This window comes from Idiotropiscis lumnitzeri, chromosome 14, assembly GCF_059441095.1.
Source record: "Idiotropiscis lumnitzeri isolate Australia: NSW breed Sydney's pygmy pipehorse chromosome 14, RoL_Ilum_1.0, whole genome shotgun sequence".
Taxonomy (NCBI): domain Eukaryota; kingdom Metazoa; phylum Chordata; class Actinopteri; order Syngnathiformes; family Syngnathidae; genus Idiotropiscis; species Idiotropiscis lumnitzeri.
Genome location: NC_142404.1, coordinates 17,731,744 through 17,747,720, shown reverse-complemented (window position 1 = coordinate 17,747,720; position 15,977 = coordinate 17,731,744). Strand labels below are relative to the sequence as shown.

Here is a 15,977-nt window from a genome sequence, read left to right as displayed (position 1 = left end):
GGTTGTCTGTCATTTACTTTGCCTACAGGTATTTTAGTGGCGCATCTTACCACATACAGACGATCTTTGCCCGGTCCCACTGTGACGCGCGTCGGTGCGGTCACGTGATCAGTGGAATGTTAACAATGCAGCGAGTGTCCAACTTTTTTTTTTAACTTGACTTTCAGCCTGTTGAAGAAAATGGAGGCTGCTACCATCACTTCTTCTCCTTCCCTCTTTCGTCCCTTCTGATCCCGACCAAGCGCTCTTAAAGCCCACCGAGGACTTACCAAAGCAGATTTAATCGCTCCTTTTCCATCACATGGTAGGTGGACTGTACTTTTTGGGGAGGGGGGTGTTGCTGGTGTTGCCAGTGGTGGTCTTCCCCACTAAAATGTTACAAAATGGCGATTCCGCACCGCTTGGACGAAAGTTTCTGCTGTTAATTCCGTTTTTAAGAGTCAAACCTAGTGACCCGAAAACTAAGCGAACTGGGGTTACCACATTTTTTCACCGTCTTGCATGAAGGGGACGGGAGTGGAGGCTGGGGGGGATGCTAGTTAGCAACCATCCTGTTGTTTTTAGCTTCTCTTGACAAAATGATCACAGTGAAGTAGTAATAATTTCGTATTGTTGTTGCAAGTTTGGGCTTGTTTGTGGGTCTAAACTTCTGGTTCGTACCTACAATGTTGTTGCATTCAATAATAAGTAGTTTTGGGTGCTTTTAGGGGTACACTGAGTTGTCACTGTCAAGTTTGTACCGTGATGCATACATGCTCCCCCCTTTGGACTTAAAAAGGTACAAAAGGCAGTTAGGTTTATTACAGTGTATTATTGGTGTAATGTGAATTTGGACTACTGTTGGAAATTAAATGTACTTTTAGGCTTGGGGTGTCCCTCAAGGTTCTATTTTTGAACGCTTGACATTTTGGGAACAATATTACATGTAACATTTTATGTAACAATCTTACTTCTTTCCACCCGGGACAATTGAGAAATAAAGATAAGTTAAATTTTTGTTGTTTTGGGGGGGGGGCAGTGTTGTCACTTGCACTTTTATAACCTTGACACTTGAGTTAATACACTTTGGGAGTATATCTAGGTCCCTTTTTGGATTTGGAAAAGGTGCAAATCAGCTAATGTCCAATTATTATAAATGATTCATCTACTTTGTACAACCAGGAGTATCCCTTTTTATCTCCATCTCTGATGCAAAAAAAAAAAATTGACCCCAAGGTTCTGTGTTTTGACCCTTGATATTTTTGGTAAAGCACACGTTTTTTTCTCATTTTGTAACAATCAAAAGTGAAGATACATTCACAGAAAAGTGTACATTTTGGTACTTTTCATGGTACGGTAAACCATGTCACTGTCAGTTTTGTAATTGCGAAAGCTATTATGTTTTACGTTTCTCCTTTTGGACCCCTTGTGGTCCAATAATTAGCTGTGTTTCAACTCGTTTGACCCCTATTCTAATCTGCTTGCTGACAACAACAACAAAAAAAAACATTGAATTAAAGTACAAAGAATATACAAATAAATTGGACTTTTCGCACCCTGCCATTGGCATCTTTATTTCTTACAAATTTGTGCAGGGTCCATAGTTGAGGGCTTGGTATGTCTTGCAGACTATTTAAGATTGGGGTGTTAATATTTCGAGCGGCAATGTCCAGCTGCTCATCATTCCTATTTCCAGACCAGCCATGTTTTGGAGGGTTTATTTCAGGGTGAACGAAGAATAGATGATGTTCCCCAGTGATTCAACGTGGCGAGAACAGAGGTGAGGAGGTCCCCTGAGAGGGGACGACCCAGTGGTGCGGATTATCGAACCAAGTCTGTAAATAGCTGTGAATGGGATTGGTTGTCAAAATGTAAATGACTCACGACCAGCCACTTTTCGACTCCAATTAACTATAATCATTCGTCTGGATGCAATAAAAGCTAGAAAGTGATGCATTATTAACCTTTGTAGAATAACTTGTATTAATATAGTGCGACCAAGGGCCCAACTGATTTTTTAATTTATATTTATATTTAGTGCGTGAGTGTATTAGCTGGCAACCAGTTCAGGGTGGACTCCAACTCCACCTACTGCCCGTAGACGGCTGGGAGGAGGCTCAAAACAAATATAGTGACTGTCAAAACACACAAATTAAAAGAAACGGATAAAGGAATGTAAAACCTTCAATTATTTTTTTAAATTGTTATAAGCATTATGGGACCTAAAAATACATTTTTGTATTCTTTAATATAGTATATAACATTTAATTCTGCCAAATATTGGAATCGGCATCCACTCAAAAACCTTTTTAGCAGCCACACTTGACTAAATAAGCTTGTAAGTTGTGACACTCGTTAGTCAAGTCATTACTTTTCTTGCATGAACTCAAATTCTTTGAGTCAGAAATATATTAAAATATCCTCTGAAATGGCCCGAAGCAATGGGGGCAGCTGGCGAGGCCGTGGGTGAATCTTAAGCATTTCAAGGGACTCTGGTGTGTTCCGATTATCCCCCCCCACCCCCCAAGCCCAGCCTCCCCAGTCCCCTCGGCTTGCTGAGATCACCCCTGAGTGACCCCCCCCCGCCCAGTGTTACAGAAATATTAGCACCAGACTTTTGTCCCCGGCTCTTATTACCACTTTCACGCATTCCATCTTTATGTTAGCGAGTATTTTTATTTATTTTTTTAATTTTTTTTAGAGTGACACTTTTGACTTTTAATTGCCCCAACTTCCGAGTTTTTCGAGTTCTGAGCTTTCGCTTGATTAGCACAGTCAATACGTAATATTGATATTGAATTGACATACTAGGAAGATAAACTACAATCTTGCTTATGTGTTTGTTTTAAAATGCATGGGAAGAGGACCTTGGAAAAAAAATCAAATCAAATCATAATTTTAATATTTAGGTGAAAAAAAAAATTGCGATTAAAATATTTTTCAAAATCCTTCAGCCGTTATACTGCGGTATTTCAATTCCTGGTAGCATGTCTGAACTGAGGCAACCTCCACGTGTGGTAGTCGGGTGTTCACCGATGACCGAACTGCACGAGTATGCAGTGACACGTTGACTAATGCAACTGTGGCTATGCGCTAACGGTGAACGGGCGGGAGGGAAGGCGGGTCCCTCCGCTGGAGTGGGGGGCCCCAAAGGCAGACACTTGGCATTCCGTGGGCACTTGCCATCTTTATCTACAAGGATTCTGGTCCCACGTCCATTTTGTTGCCATCTTTGAGTGTTGAACCAAACCAGATTCTAACTCCTTAATGTCCTCCTTCCCTCCTTCCTTCCACAGGAGCAGATTGGCAGCATCATGATTTGGCTCAGCGGCACCCTTGCGAGTGGCTGCATTTCCTGGAATAAGTTGGAACCCGAGCCTTGAAAGCCACACCATGGAACGCCTGTAGAACCCCCACCGCTACCCCGAGTCCGCAGACAAACAAACAAGGGAGACCAATCTCGGATCGGCTACGGGAGAGCCTTTATTATCTATTGAGGTCAACCACCAAAGGCGGTAACTGTGCTGCCTGACCCCCGGACAACGCGGCCATGAGGCCCAAGACGTTCCCGGCGGCGCCCTATGTGGGCAACACACGCCAGAGGCTCCAGGAGATCAAGGAAGGCCTGAAGCAGCCGGCCAAGCTGGTGAGTCAGGCCCTGCACGGGGGCGGCCAGCGGGCTGAGGGCGCCGGCCGCCCCGCCGACTGCAAGGGCGGCAAGGACGCGACCGGGCGCCAACAGCCCGTGCGGCCGCCGCAGAAGTTCAACAATTACCAGAACGCCCTGCGTGAGATTCGAAAGTCGCTCATGCCCTTCGCCAACGAGTCGGGACCCTCGTCGGGGTCCGGGCACCCCGCCGGTGAGGTCAACCGGCAGATGCTGCAGGAGCTCGTCAATGCTGGATGTGACCAGGTGAGACACCCACAATTAGGTCTTTAATTGACAATGATTAATTACATCAGCATTCGATAGTTGAGGTGAACGGCATATCCAACTTCAATTAGGCTAGCATGGATGTTAGGGTCATGGCTAGTTTAACTTGCCAAATGTTAGGCTAACGGCTAGTTTACGCTAACGTATTGGAGAGCCTCTTTATTATTATGATTATACAATGGAGGCCATTTCCTGGCCCTCTGTCGCCATTGTCAAAGCAGGAAGTCGACATTCAATGGCAGCAGGGCGGAGCAGTTCCTTGTCGTCGCCGCCAGCACCGAAGTCCCCCCCCCCTCTCTTCGCACCCATAACCCCCTCTTGTCTATGTGCGTGAGACCATCTGGCAACCACAATACCTCATTTATAACAGTGTCAAAAATAAGGAGGGGGGGGGCTTGTGTGTCTGTGTTGTGCCGTGTGTGATGGGTTAGTTTTGTGATAAAGTGTCATTCGTGTGTGTGAGACAAATGAAGTGTGTGTTTGTTTGTGTGTTGCTTTGTTTGTATGTGTGTGTGATGAGTTTTTCATCTGTGTGTGTTGTGTTGTAGTGTTTGCGTGTATGTTTTGTGTGTTGTGTGTTTGTGATGCCTGTATGTGTTGGGTGAATTTTGTGATGATACGTGTGCCGTGTATGTGTTTTGTCTGTTATCTACATTAATTTGTGTGTAAATTAGTTATGTGTCTGTATCTGGGTTTTTTTCCCTTGATGTTTTTTTTTTGTGTGTCTTTTTTTAACAATACACATATAGATTTGTAATTAGTGTGTATTGAGTGTGTATTTCGCTGTACGGTGCGCATCTTATCAGCTCTTTTCGTCTTCTCCTCGTTGGACTTCTCCAGCTGCAAATTAGCCAGCAATGTGGCTGGTTGCATAACCACTGAGGAGGAAATGTTTTAGAGGGGGAGCAAGAGGGGGGGGGCAGTGGGAGCGGTATTCCACGCATTGACAGCACATGAAAAACTCTGTGTGTGCGTGTGTTATTCATCTATAGTATCAGTTTGTGTGCGTGTGTGTGTGTGTAATTGTGTCGAGTGTTCCTGATGATTTAAGATGTGCAAGTGTATTTGTAATAAGTGTTTATGTTATTGTAAAGTGTGAGTGGGTGTGGGTGGGTGTTTGCGTGTGTATTTGTAATGTGTGTGTACATGTGTGTTGCTAATGGGTTTGTGTTTTTGGAATGCTTGTGTGGGTATTTGCAATGTATGTTGTAGCCGTGTATTTGTGTGGGTGTGTGTTTTTTCCTGCATATGGAATCCACGTCGGTGGTGTTTATGCAACAGACACAGGATGTGACTTGTTGGCGTGTGTTTATTGTTTGCGTGTTGAAATGTTACATACCGTACTCTTAACGACGTATGCTATGTGAACTGAGCGTGTTGGTTTCCATTTTGATGGGGATGTGCCCATGCGACACTCGAAAATATGTGAAATTCCTGCTTCCTGGTTGGAGGAACGTGGGGAACATCCGTTGCCACGGCACCACAGTGGCAAAAGTTACAATAATTTTCCACCCGTTTGCAACCCGACGTTTCATAGAGATGTGTTCAAAACCAGAATATCATGGGTTTGTCATTTGCACTGGTGCACATTTTCACGTCATCCTACTGGGAATTGTTTTTAAAAATTTGGCAAGAAAGGGTTGAAATATGACCTTATCATTTTTGACGCTGTTTTCACTCACTCACTCTCATCCTCGCCAAGTTGCTAACTCTGTAACACTTGCTCACGCATGTAAGTCGCTCTCACATTTAACGGAGTGGTCCCCGGTTGTACGGTTGGTGTTTTCATTTCTCAACGTAAGAAAAAAAAACAAACGTTAGAGACAATTCCAAACAGCTGGAGAAAGCGGCTTGGCCCGCGCCTCATTTGCAGTTCCACACTTCATACATGAGGCGTGAATGTGTGTGTACGTTGTGTACAGTAAGAGCAGTCGATACAAACTCTCTGCTGGCGGTCACATCAGATGATCTCCAATTTGTGTGTTGCCACGGCAACGGGGTTTACCAAACTGCACATCTAGAATGAAGTCACTCGAATTTGTTGATTATCAGAAATTACAAGATGTCTCCTGTGTGTGTGGGGGTGTGCGCGCGTGTGTGTGTGTGTGTGAGTGCGCTTTATGTTGAGCATTGCGAAGAGATGACAACACAAGTATCTCACTTTGTTTCAGGGTGAGAAATTCCTTGGAAGTTGCAAGTAGCTGATCAAGTAGCCAAAGGAATGATTGCTATTGTTTCCTAAAACTCCTCAACAACACAAATTTTTCTTGACTCCTGCTCACCAGGACTTGTGAGATTCTTGTCAGATTCTTATCAAATTCTTGTACGAATTCTCCCCACAGCTGACAGAGTCAACATTTCTAACATTTTTCCCTTGGGTGATTAAATACAGTGACGCTTTTGGTGGAGTCAGACACTCAATGTGGGATAGGGTAACAAAATTCCAGGAAACTTCAAATGAATTCCTCGAGAGAAGTTTCCAATTGTAAATATTTCCAGAATTTCCCAGATTAACCTTTCCAGTGAAATTGATTAAAAATCTGTGGAGTTTGGGTTACCGCACCGCTTTCGGAACGGAACGGATCCTAAATTGAGGACACCCTAAATAAGTTACCCGACCGTCAACTCATTTAGATATTAAGGTGAATTAAATAAATGGAGGTTCTGGCAACATCAGGCATCAGACGTGGATATTTTGGGTGAGGCGTTTTAATGTCAGGAAACTCCCGTTAGTGCAAAAGTGGCCGCCTTGCAGGAATTTGTTGGGTGGCTCTGCGCTTCCTTTTTTTTTTTCCCCTCTCCTTGGACTTATCAGATCTGGAATGTGCTTAAAAAAATGTAGCAAAAACATACAGGCCGCATTATCGCAATGTCATCTAGGAATGACAGTTATGATGGTAAAATCCAAACATAAATGCGAAGACCGAGGCCGAGCATAATCGGTTATAGGGGAATGTTTTTTTCCCGCCCCGGTGATGCACCTCCGCCCCGCGGCGTCGACCAGCTGTGACAACCGTTGCACATGTGCCATAACAACACATATGGCCAACGATTATTGCGTGTCGACGGGAGCGTTTCCCTCATGCATTTTCCTGAGACAGAGCGTGGATCAGTGCTTGTCTTTTTCAGCAATGACCTACATTAAAAGAGAAGAAAAATGACTCGCAAAACCGCAATTACGTGTCCCGGCTTGAGCCGTTTGACCCACTTGTGCTGTTTGTGTGTTTCCTGGACCATCTGTTGCTGATACATGCTGATTTGCGGAGTTCTCAGATGGTTTCAGGAATGTTCTTATATCTGTTCCCCAAACAATCCAGAACTTTCTGTGCTCTGGAAGGTTCAAAGAACACTAAATATGGTACTTAACAAGCGTGTCCATTAATTGTTATGACAGTGTTGTACATTAGATGTATAAAATAGTCATCTCTTGTCGTTATTTATATATTTGATAAGGATAGACCATTAAATCTGATGCTAATAATGGTACATTGATGATGTAAATATAGGACATTATATGCAAAGGTGCGACTTTATGGCTTTATTTTGCCCATTACATGTCATATACAGTAATTTAGGGTTGCCAGTCACTGATCGTGTTGCAAGGCACTCGCCTTACTTGAATTCAGTTCCCCCAGTTACTCAGTCGTGAAATGTTGAAAATGGTTGTCTCCCTCCGTATGTATCCTGTGGTTGACGTGCGACCAGTCCAGGGTCGTAGCCCGCCTTTTGCCCGTCTACCAAGTAGGAAAACCTCCTGCTCCCCCCAACTGTGAACAGGATAAAAATAAAAATGCAGTGTTGGGAAAGGATAGATGGATGATTAGGTTTGTGTCGGTAGAGGTCCTCATGTTCTATTTTGTGTTCCACAGGAAATGGCCGTCCGGGCGCTGAAGCAAACGGGAAGCAGGAACATCGAAGCGGCTCTGGAATACATTAGTAAGATGGGCTACCTGGACCCTCGCAATGAGCTCATTGTGCGTGTTATCAAGCAGACTTCGCCAGGTACGTCCTTGTGACTTTGGAGGTTCAGTTCTATATCTGAAAACGTACATTTGTCCCTGATAAATTGTTTGTTGTGATGTTAGGAAAAGCTGGCATGCCCCCCTCAATGGACCACCGCCCCCCGCTGGAAGTCTCAGGTGAGGCTGCTGGTGCCATGCCCTCGTACCACCCCATGTATGAGGGTGTGGCCGGATATGGTCCGGAAGGCGAGATGCCCAGACCCTATATGAGCGCTCCCCCCGTCATGAACTACATGATGCCGCCCTCTGGAGCAGCGCAGGGTCCCCCCATGGGGAACCCAATGGGTCGACCACCCAGTATGGGTAACTACCCACCGGTGATGGCCCCTCAGACAAACCCAGCCAACACCATGTACCCCCCAGGAGCCCCGCAGAAAGGTTATCCTGGTGGTATGGAGCAGCACGGGCCCATGATGAGCTACAATGTCCCTGGTCAACCGCTGCCACCTGGGGCCCCGGTGCCGGGCCCCCACTATGACTATGGCCACCCCAGGCCTCACTTAATGGAGCCTGCAGGCTACGGAGTTAAGAGAACTGCCTCCTTTCAGAACAAGATGGCGCCACCCCCCATGGCACCCCCAGACAACTATGTCAACATGCAAGCTAAAGGGCCCATGGGCCAGAACGTGCCAGGAGGAGGTGCGGGGGGCTACCCCGTGAATCTGTACCTGGCCCCTCACTCGCACCCACGTCAGGCGAGCCCCACCTCCCATCAGGTTCACATGATGTCCCGTTCCCCAGGCGGGGTGCCACCTATGGGTCCGGACTTCCCCGATCTTCCCCAGGGCTTGATGACGCCATCCAGGGCGAGCCTCAACCTGGACTTATATGAGCACCACTGGGCGGGGCCCCCAGGTCCCGAAGGGGCACCCCAAACCAGACCGCCCCAACCTCAAGGGCCATTCAGGGGTGAGGTCCGGGTGCCCAGCAGGGCCAACTCCTTCAACAGCCGCTCAGCTGTGTCCAACGGCGTTCGGCCTCCCATGAATGCGCCCCAGGATCCTTCCCTGGGTCCTCCCAACACCATCACAGCTGTCACTTCTCCACCCATCCAACAGCCAGTCAAGAGCATTCGGGTGATGAGACCGGAACCCAAGACGGCAGTGGGACCGTGCCACCCCAGCTGGATGGCGGCCCAAGCCCAGGAAACGACAGAACCACTGGCCTACATGCCAGAGGAGACCTACTCCCTGGAGCCCCCCCAGGAACCTCGCTGCCCGCCGCCACCTTACCCCAAAAATCTCATCACGTCACCTGGAGAGACCGTGTCCCTGGAGGGTGCGGGAGCCGTCGCTGGGACTCAGGATCTCGGCAGTCCCGTTTCCAGGAACACACACAGTGGCAGCAGTGGTAGTGGAATCACAGACGACGGATCCCATCAGATTAAGGAGAAGACGAAAGGCGGCAAAGCTGAGAAAACGGTCAAAGACAAGAAGCAGATTCAGACGTCGCCTGTGCCAGTGAGGAAAAATGGCCGCGACGAGGAGAAGCGAGAGTCCCGCATCAAGACCTACTCACCTTTTGCGTTCAAGTTCTACATGGAGCAGCACATCGAGAACGTCATGAAGACCTACCAGCAGAAGCTCAACCGCAGGCTGCAGCTGGAACAGGAAATGTCCAAGGTAATTAATAAATTAGGCAAGTTATTCAGGGCCTCACTGAACAAAAATATTTTAAAGATTTAATTATTACAGTCTAAAAGAAGTTCTGTTTTGAAAATCAGGTGTTGTGACCTGTGCAGCAAGCTGTCGTCTCAGTCACATATATGGTCTGAAAAACAGTAAACCTGCAAGCCATCAACATAAAGTGTAAAAAAAAAAATCTTTGGAGAACTTCTTCTGAAAGGAGAAAATATCAAATGACGACGCAGAAGAAGATCCTACAACTTTGTATGCATGCTTTATAGGGTGTAAGTCTGGAGATGGATTTGGCCCATCTAAACCCTTCAGAGTCTATTTTTCCAACCTGGTTTATAGTACTTAAAATGGATTTAATAATCAACAAACCTTTGCTGCAAACAATTTCATCTGGACCTGCCTGTATCGGCGCTAAGATTAACATTTAGAAATGGCTGGAGGCTGCCCGTGTGTGAGTTCAAGAAAGACGAGCTTGAACAGTATTAAAAGTCGGCGAATTGCTACAGCTTTCGACATCACACATAGCAGACATTGTGAACGTCCATATCCACCGGGGATGTTTTTGACAAGACCAACACTGTGTTGGTTTTGTTGCCTTAAGTACGATTTGTTCTCATAGCAAAGTAGCAGATAATCTAGACCCTGAAATCTGGAGAATTCTCCCCTGGGGAGTTTGTTTTAGAAAACAAGATCTTTATCTCGATGGTGAGCATACCATAAATTTGGCCTCTGCACTTTTAAACTCCTCCTGGGGCTTTTTTTTTTTAGGGAGGGGGGGGGTCAGACCGAGTGTTGTCAACATATCATAATTCTGACTTTGATTCAAAGTATCTTGATATGAATAAGACAAATTATTTACAGTTTTATCAGCTCAGTTGAATGATAGTAGTGGAGGATATTAAGGAAAATTGTTCTATATTGTATGTTCTTTCTTGAACTCATCAAATAGCATTTCTTGAGCATTCCTGTGTCCGTTGTCCAGGCCGGCCTGTCTGAGGCGGAGCAAGGCCAGATGAGGAAGATGCTCAACCAGAAGGAGTCCAACTACAACCGGCTGCGGCGCGCCAAGATGGACAAGTCCATGTTTGTCAAAATCAAGACGCTGGGCATCGGCGCCTTTGGGGAGGTGTGCTTGACGCGCAAAGTGGACACGTACGCCCTGTACGCCATGAAGACTCTGCGCAAGAAAGACGTTCTCAACAGAAACCAGGTGACTTCTCATACATTGTTTGTCTTGGTCGCATTATATCAAAACTTGTTGACGACAGCTGTTTCAGTAGCAATTCATTTAGGAACTTTTGACATTTATTGGTCCACTTTTGTATATTTTCGGTTGTACTAACGCGGATGGTTGTCGACGCAGGTGGCTCACGTGAAGGCTGAGCGTGACATCCTAGCGGAGGCGGACAACGAATGGGTAGTGCGCCTCTACTACTCCTTCCAGGACCGCGACAGCCTGTACTTTGTCATGGACTACATCCCCGGCGGCGACATGATGAGCCTGCTGATTCGCATGGGCGTCTTCCCCGAGCCGCTGGCGTGCTTTTACGTGGCCGAGCTGACGCTGGCCATCGAGAGCGTCCACAAGATGGGCTTCATCCACCGTGACATCAAACCCGACAACATTCTCATCGACCTGGACGGACACATCAAGCTGACGGACTTTGGCCTGTGCACTGGCTTCCGCTGGACCCACAACTCTAAGTACTACCAGAAAGGTAAGGTCCTCGGAAATAAGAAGCTTGGATGTCGTTTTTGAAAAAAAAATCTAACCTTGGCCGCATTCCGCCAGGGAGCCATGTGAGACAGGACAGCATGGAACCCAGCGACTTCTGGGACGACGTGTCCAACTGCCGCTGTGGCGACCGGCTGATGACGCTGGAACAGCGGGCCAATCGGCAACACCAGCGCTGTCTGGCTCATTCGCTGGTGGGCACGCCCAACTACATCGCCCCCGAGGTGCTGCTGCGCAAAGGTGGGACCACCAGAACCCAAATACTCATCTTGTCCGGTGACAACAACTGAGGCTCTGATTGATGGATTCGTTTGTGTTTCTTCAGGTTACACCCAGTTGTGTGACTGGTGGAGTGTCGGGGTGATCTTATTTGAGATGCTGGTGGGGCAGCCGCCCTTCCTGGCCCCCACTCCCACAGAGACTCAGATTAAGGTGAGTGGAAGAAAAATTGCTCCTTGACACACGTCACCTTTAACATGCGCCACACCGCCGAATAATCCGTCAATTATGTGTCAAATGTCCAGGTAATCAACTGGGAGAGTACGCTACAGGTCCCCGCCCAAGTCAAGCTGAGCCCGGAAGCCGTGGACATCATTGGGCGCCTCTGCTGCTCGGCCCAGGACCGCCTGGGTGCTAACGGCGCCGGCGAGATTAAGTCCCACCCCTTCTTCAGCAAGATGGACTTCTCCAGCAACCTCCGCCAACAACCCGCCCCCTACCGACCCAAGATCGCCCACCCCATGGACACGTCCAACTTCGACCCGGTAGAGGAGGAGGGTGGCCCCGGGGCCTGGAGCGACAGCGGGGACAGCACCCGGGCTCTGGACGCCCTGTGCTCGCCCCACGGCAAGCACCCGGAGCACGCCTTCTACGAGTTCACCTTCCGCAGGTTCTTCGATGACAACGGCTGCCCCTTCCGCTATCCTAAGCCTTTGGAGGGCGCCGAGGGGCCACCCAGCCCAGATGAAAAGGACGAGGTCGAAGAAGATGACGACGACGAGGAAGCGGTGGAAGGATGTGAGCCGGTCTACGTTTAGATGGACTCCAGTGAAACTGACCCCGCATGGGACCAAGAAGCACCATTCTGCTACTTGACGAGTCTGGTAAGAATGTCAAAAAAGTCGGGAGTCCCTTTCTTCCATTCCTTCCTTTTGTCTTACACGACTGAAACTCTCCAACGTGACTGTGTGTTTTATTTTATTTTTTTACACTGAAATATCACATGTGAAGAGGGAGAGGCGTAGGTTCAACAGGAGTGTTGTGCGCAGGAGCAGGACTGTACCAAAGCAACTCAAACGGGCTGACAAATTTGCACCAAAGTTTTCCAGGAGAAGTTTGATGGGGGGATGTTCAAAACTGGACAGAGTTTAGGTATTTTTGGATGTATTCCTCCACAGACTGTCTGAAAGACATGTGATTCCCAAACTGTTAGGGGTGCGTCAGCCCCCTTTATGCAGTACGTATATCGTTAATGGGGAAAAAAAAAAACTTGTTTGGAGGGAGCGACAAAGTTTTCCTGGGGGGGAATGTTAGATATTCAAAGCTGAATACTTTTACGCTTTGATACGTTTCAAATACAATATGCAGAGTGTCCCAGTCGTCATCTGGTTCATTTCAGCTATCATTCAGACAAATGTGAGACCATCACCATTAGTCAGCTTAGGCCAAAGAAATTTTCCAGTTATGGAAATTCGAGAAATTTTGCCTTTTTTAAAATTGTTTTATATGGGAAAAATTGCAAAAAAGAAAAAAATCAAAACCTTTATTCTGGTTGTATTCCAATTTTTGTTCTTCAATCTGGACGCTAACAACAATTTAGGCAACTATTTGTACGTCAATTACAAGGTGGAAAAAAAATTCAAAGACGAGGAAACATTACTGGCAAAAACCTTTAAAAGTATAATTAAAGTCATGAGTATACAAAAAAAGAAACACATTACCTAAAAAAAATAAGATTTTTTTCCCTCTAAAAATAAGACTTTACTGCATGGTAATTTTATGACTTTTTGCCTGCATTGAAATTTCACAGAAAGTTTCCAGCTTTGAAAATTTTAATTTTCTTGTAAAAGAAATCTGCAATTTCCAAGAAAATAAATTAGTTTTTTTTTTGTTTTAAATATATGGAAAAAATCATAATCTTAATTCTTGTCATTTTCAGACTCCTCCCATGTCTCATTTTCATAAAAAATAAAAATAAATAAATAAAGACAAAATTATGCGGTGGGGGAAAAATGCAGCCTAACACATGCGTATGACTTAAGTGCAATACAATATGTGTCCCTTAAACACTTAATATCCATTTGAAAGTATTAAAAAGTGCCATGTACAAACATATTGCTTTATCTGCAATGTATACATACACTTACAGTATATACAGTACGGGGTGTGTGTGTGTGTGTGTGTGTGTCTCACTTACAACATGCTGCTTGTTACTATTATTTACCTGTGTTTATTATTACCTGTTTTATTGCGACTTAAAAGTGATGATGACGATGATGATGATGATGATGAATGTGGAATCCGATGGCCAAGCCTTCCCCGTCCTACGTCGGGGCGGGTCCCTGAACGCAGCACTCTCAAGAGAGGCCACGCGGTGGATTTACGGAAAGTTTGAAAAGAAGGAAATGCTTTAGCAAAGTTTTTTTTGGGGGGGTTGGGGAAGGACACAAGATTTGTTTTAGGGCTTCCTGAGTTCCTCCACAACGTCACAAGGGTTGAGTATGATAACCCAAAATGATCATGGAGTATTAAGGTCATGCAACTTAGAAAAAAAAAATATTAGGAGAATCTACGTATTCTCAGATGTGAATAAAGTCATAATTACAAAAATATTAGTTGAAGAGTTACGTGTAAACCTGTCAGGTGTCATTTTACAAGCAAAAAAGCATTAATGTTGTGTAAATTAACGATTATTATTATTATAGAAAAATAAAAATGGAATATTACGAGGAGAACGTCATATTCTGAATTAAAAAATAAATATGGCCAAAAAAATAAGGCACAATATTTGTAGTATTAGGAGGGAAAACAAATCTGGAATTTTATGAAAATAGTTATTTTTCAAGACAAGATATGTAAATACAAAAAATCGTTTCTGTTTTTTTTAATTTCCTGTAACTTTATTTATTTGTCGGAATATTCCAACTGTTCTCTTCTCTCATCGTATTTTTTTTCTGGAACTTTGCTTTTTTTTATTTTCATCGTCGGATCATTACGGCTTCTCGTAACACTTGGACATCATTCCCACAACTTTGCGACTTAATCGTCTGAACAGTACGCGATTCTCATAACATTACATATTTGTTCTTGCAATTTCTGACTTTTTTCTTCTTTTTACAACGCAACTCTTTTGACATATTCCAACTTCATTCTCACAGTGTTACGGCTTCATTTATGTGACAACTCAACTTAGTTCTTCTTAGATTACGACTGAACCTCAATGACTTAACTGTTGCAAAATTACAACTTTAATAAACTTTTCCAGCTTTTCTCTCATAACTTTCCAATAATTTATCACAATTCTACAATTTTTTCTTCTCGTGTGGCCCTAATACTCCAACATAGATAGTTGTTTAATATGTTATCACAAAGCCATGGTTTAGTGCTAAGGATTTTTCCTAAATTTAAATTTAAAAATGATTGTTGACAATCTTCTGAAGCAATTGAACTGTTTTCGACATGTCGGAGTAATCCCTCATCTTGACTTGTAGGATGACTTGGCATGTTTGTGAGTTTTTTTTTAAATTTTCTTCGTTTATTCATTTTTTTTTTACATTATCATTTTTAGCCTGAATGGCAGATTTGCCAAAGTCATTTTTAACCCACCATTACCAAATCAAGGAAAATACCAATGTACTTGCTTTTGACTCGCAAACTTTCAAATTTGGCTTAGGCAATTGTGCGATTAGGCTAACGAAATGTGCCTTGCATGTGCTGTAAAGCCAGTTGAACAATCCAGACATCTCCTCCAATTGTTTTTCTTTTTTTTTCGAGTTGGGGTGGCTGCCTTTTTGTTGCCTTTGTTGCCTGTGTTCGTTTCTACCTGTAAGAGGGGTAGAAAGCAAAAAATAAATATCTTTGTTTAAAAAAAAAAAAAGCATTTTCCATGTTTGCAGTTAAAAATACATATTTAGGAGTACATTGTTGACATACCGGCCCTTTAAAAGGACAACAAAAGGCTTTATAAGTAACCAGGTGTGAGTGTTTTTTTTTGTTTTTTTATGGTTACAAAGTGATGACTGACAATCGTTGACTGATTTTTTTCTTTTCTTTTTAATTATATGTATTGGTACCCCAAGGAGCGTGTGTAATGTATATTAATCGTGAATTTATATTTATACAGATATACATATTTTTTTTATCTTTCCCATCTCTCTACTTCACCTTCCTTTCTTTCCCTCCGTGCTAATGTCCAAAATTCTATGCAGTATTATTATTGTTGTTATTACTATCAAGGTGACTTTTTTTTCTTTTCTACATTTGTCTGTCTGTTTTGTGTGTGTCAAATGTAATGTATAAATTAAATTAACCCACTTGGACTCCTGTTTTCATCTTTTCATGCACATGCTCATCAATACATCCTAGATGTTTTAGGAAATTAATATACATAAAAATCTGGATTTTTGTTTCCATTTCATATGTAAAAACAATACCTTTTAAATATTTGCTGT

General features: G+C 44.4%; 1 protein-coding gene across 1 annotated transcript; it reads left to right on the top strand.

Moving 5' to 3' along the window:
- Positions 1 to 135: 135 nt before the first annotated feature.
- On the top strand, positions 136 to 15,845 carry lats2 (large tumor suppressor kinase 2). The gene is made up of 9 exons (XM_088315344.1): positions 136 to 304; positions 3,276 to 3,892; positions 7,783 to 7,915; positions 7,999 to 9,557; positions 10,555 to 10,782; positions 10,936 to 11,290; positions 11,365 to 11,547; positions 11,633 to 11,739; positions 11,832 to 15,845. The coding sequence occupies exons 2-9, from the start codon at positions 3,530 to 3,532 to the stop codon at positions 12,342 to 12,344; spliced, it is 3,441 nt and encodes a 1,146-aa protein (XP_088171470.1). The 5' UTR covers positions 136 to 304; positions 3,276 to 3,529; the 3' UTR covers positions 12,345 to 15,845.
- Positions 15,846 to 15,977: the final 132 nt, after the last annotated feature.

Bases quoted from the DNA above. Each gene is read 5' to 3' on its own strand.
- lats2 (XM_088315344.1), top strand. From the start codon at position 3,530: ATGAGGCCCAAGACGTTCCCGGCGGCGCCCTATGTGGGCAACACACGC. The intron at 7,916-7,998 runs GTACGTCCTTGT...TTGTGATGTTAG, and splicing joins TATCAAGCAGACTTCGCCAG to GAAAAGCTGGCATGCCCCCC. The intron at 11,740-11,831 runs GTGAGTGGAAGA...TCAAATGTCCAG, and splicing joins CCACAGAGACTCAGATTAAG to GTAATCAACTGGGAGAGTAC.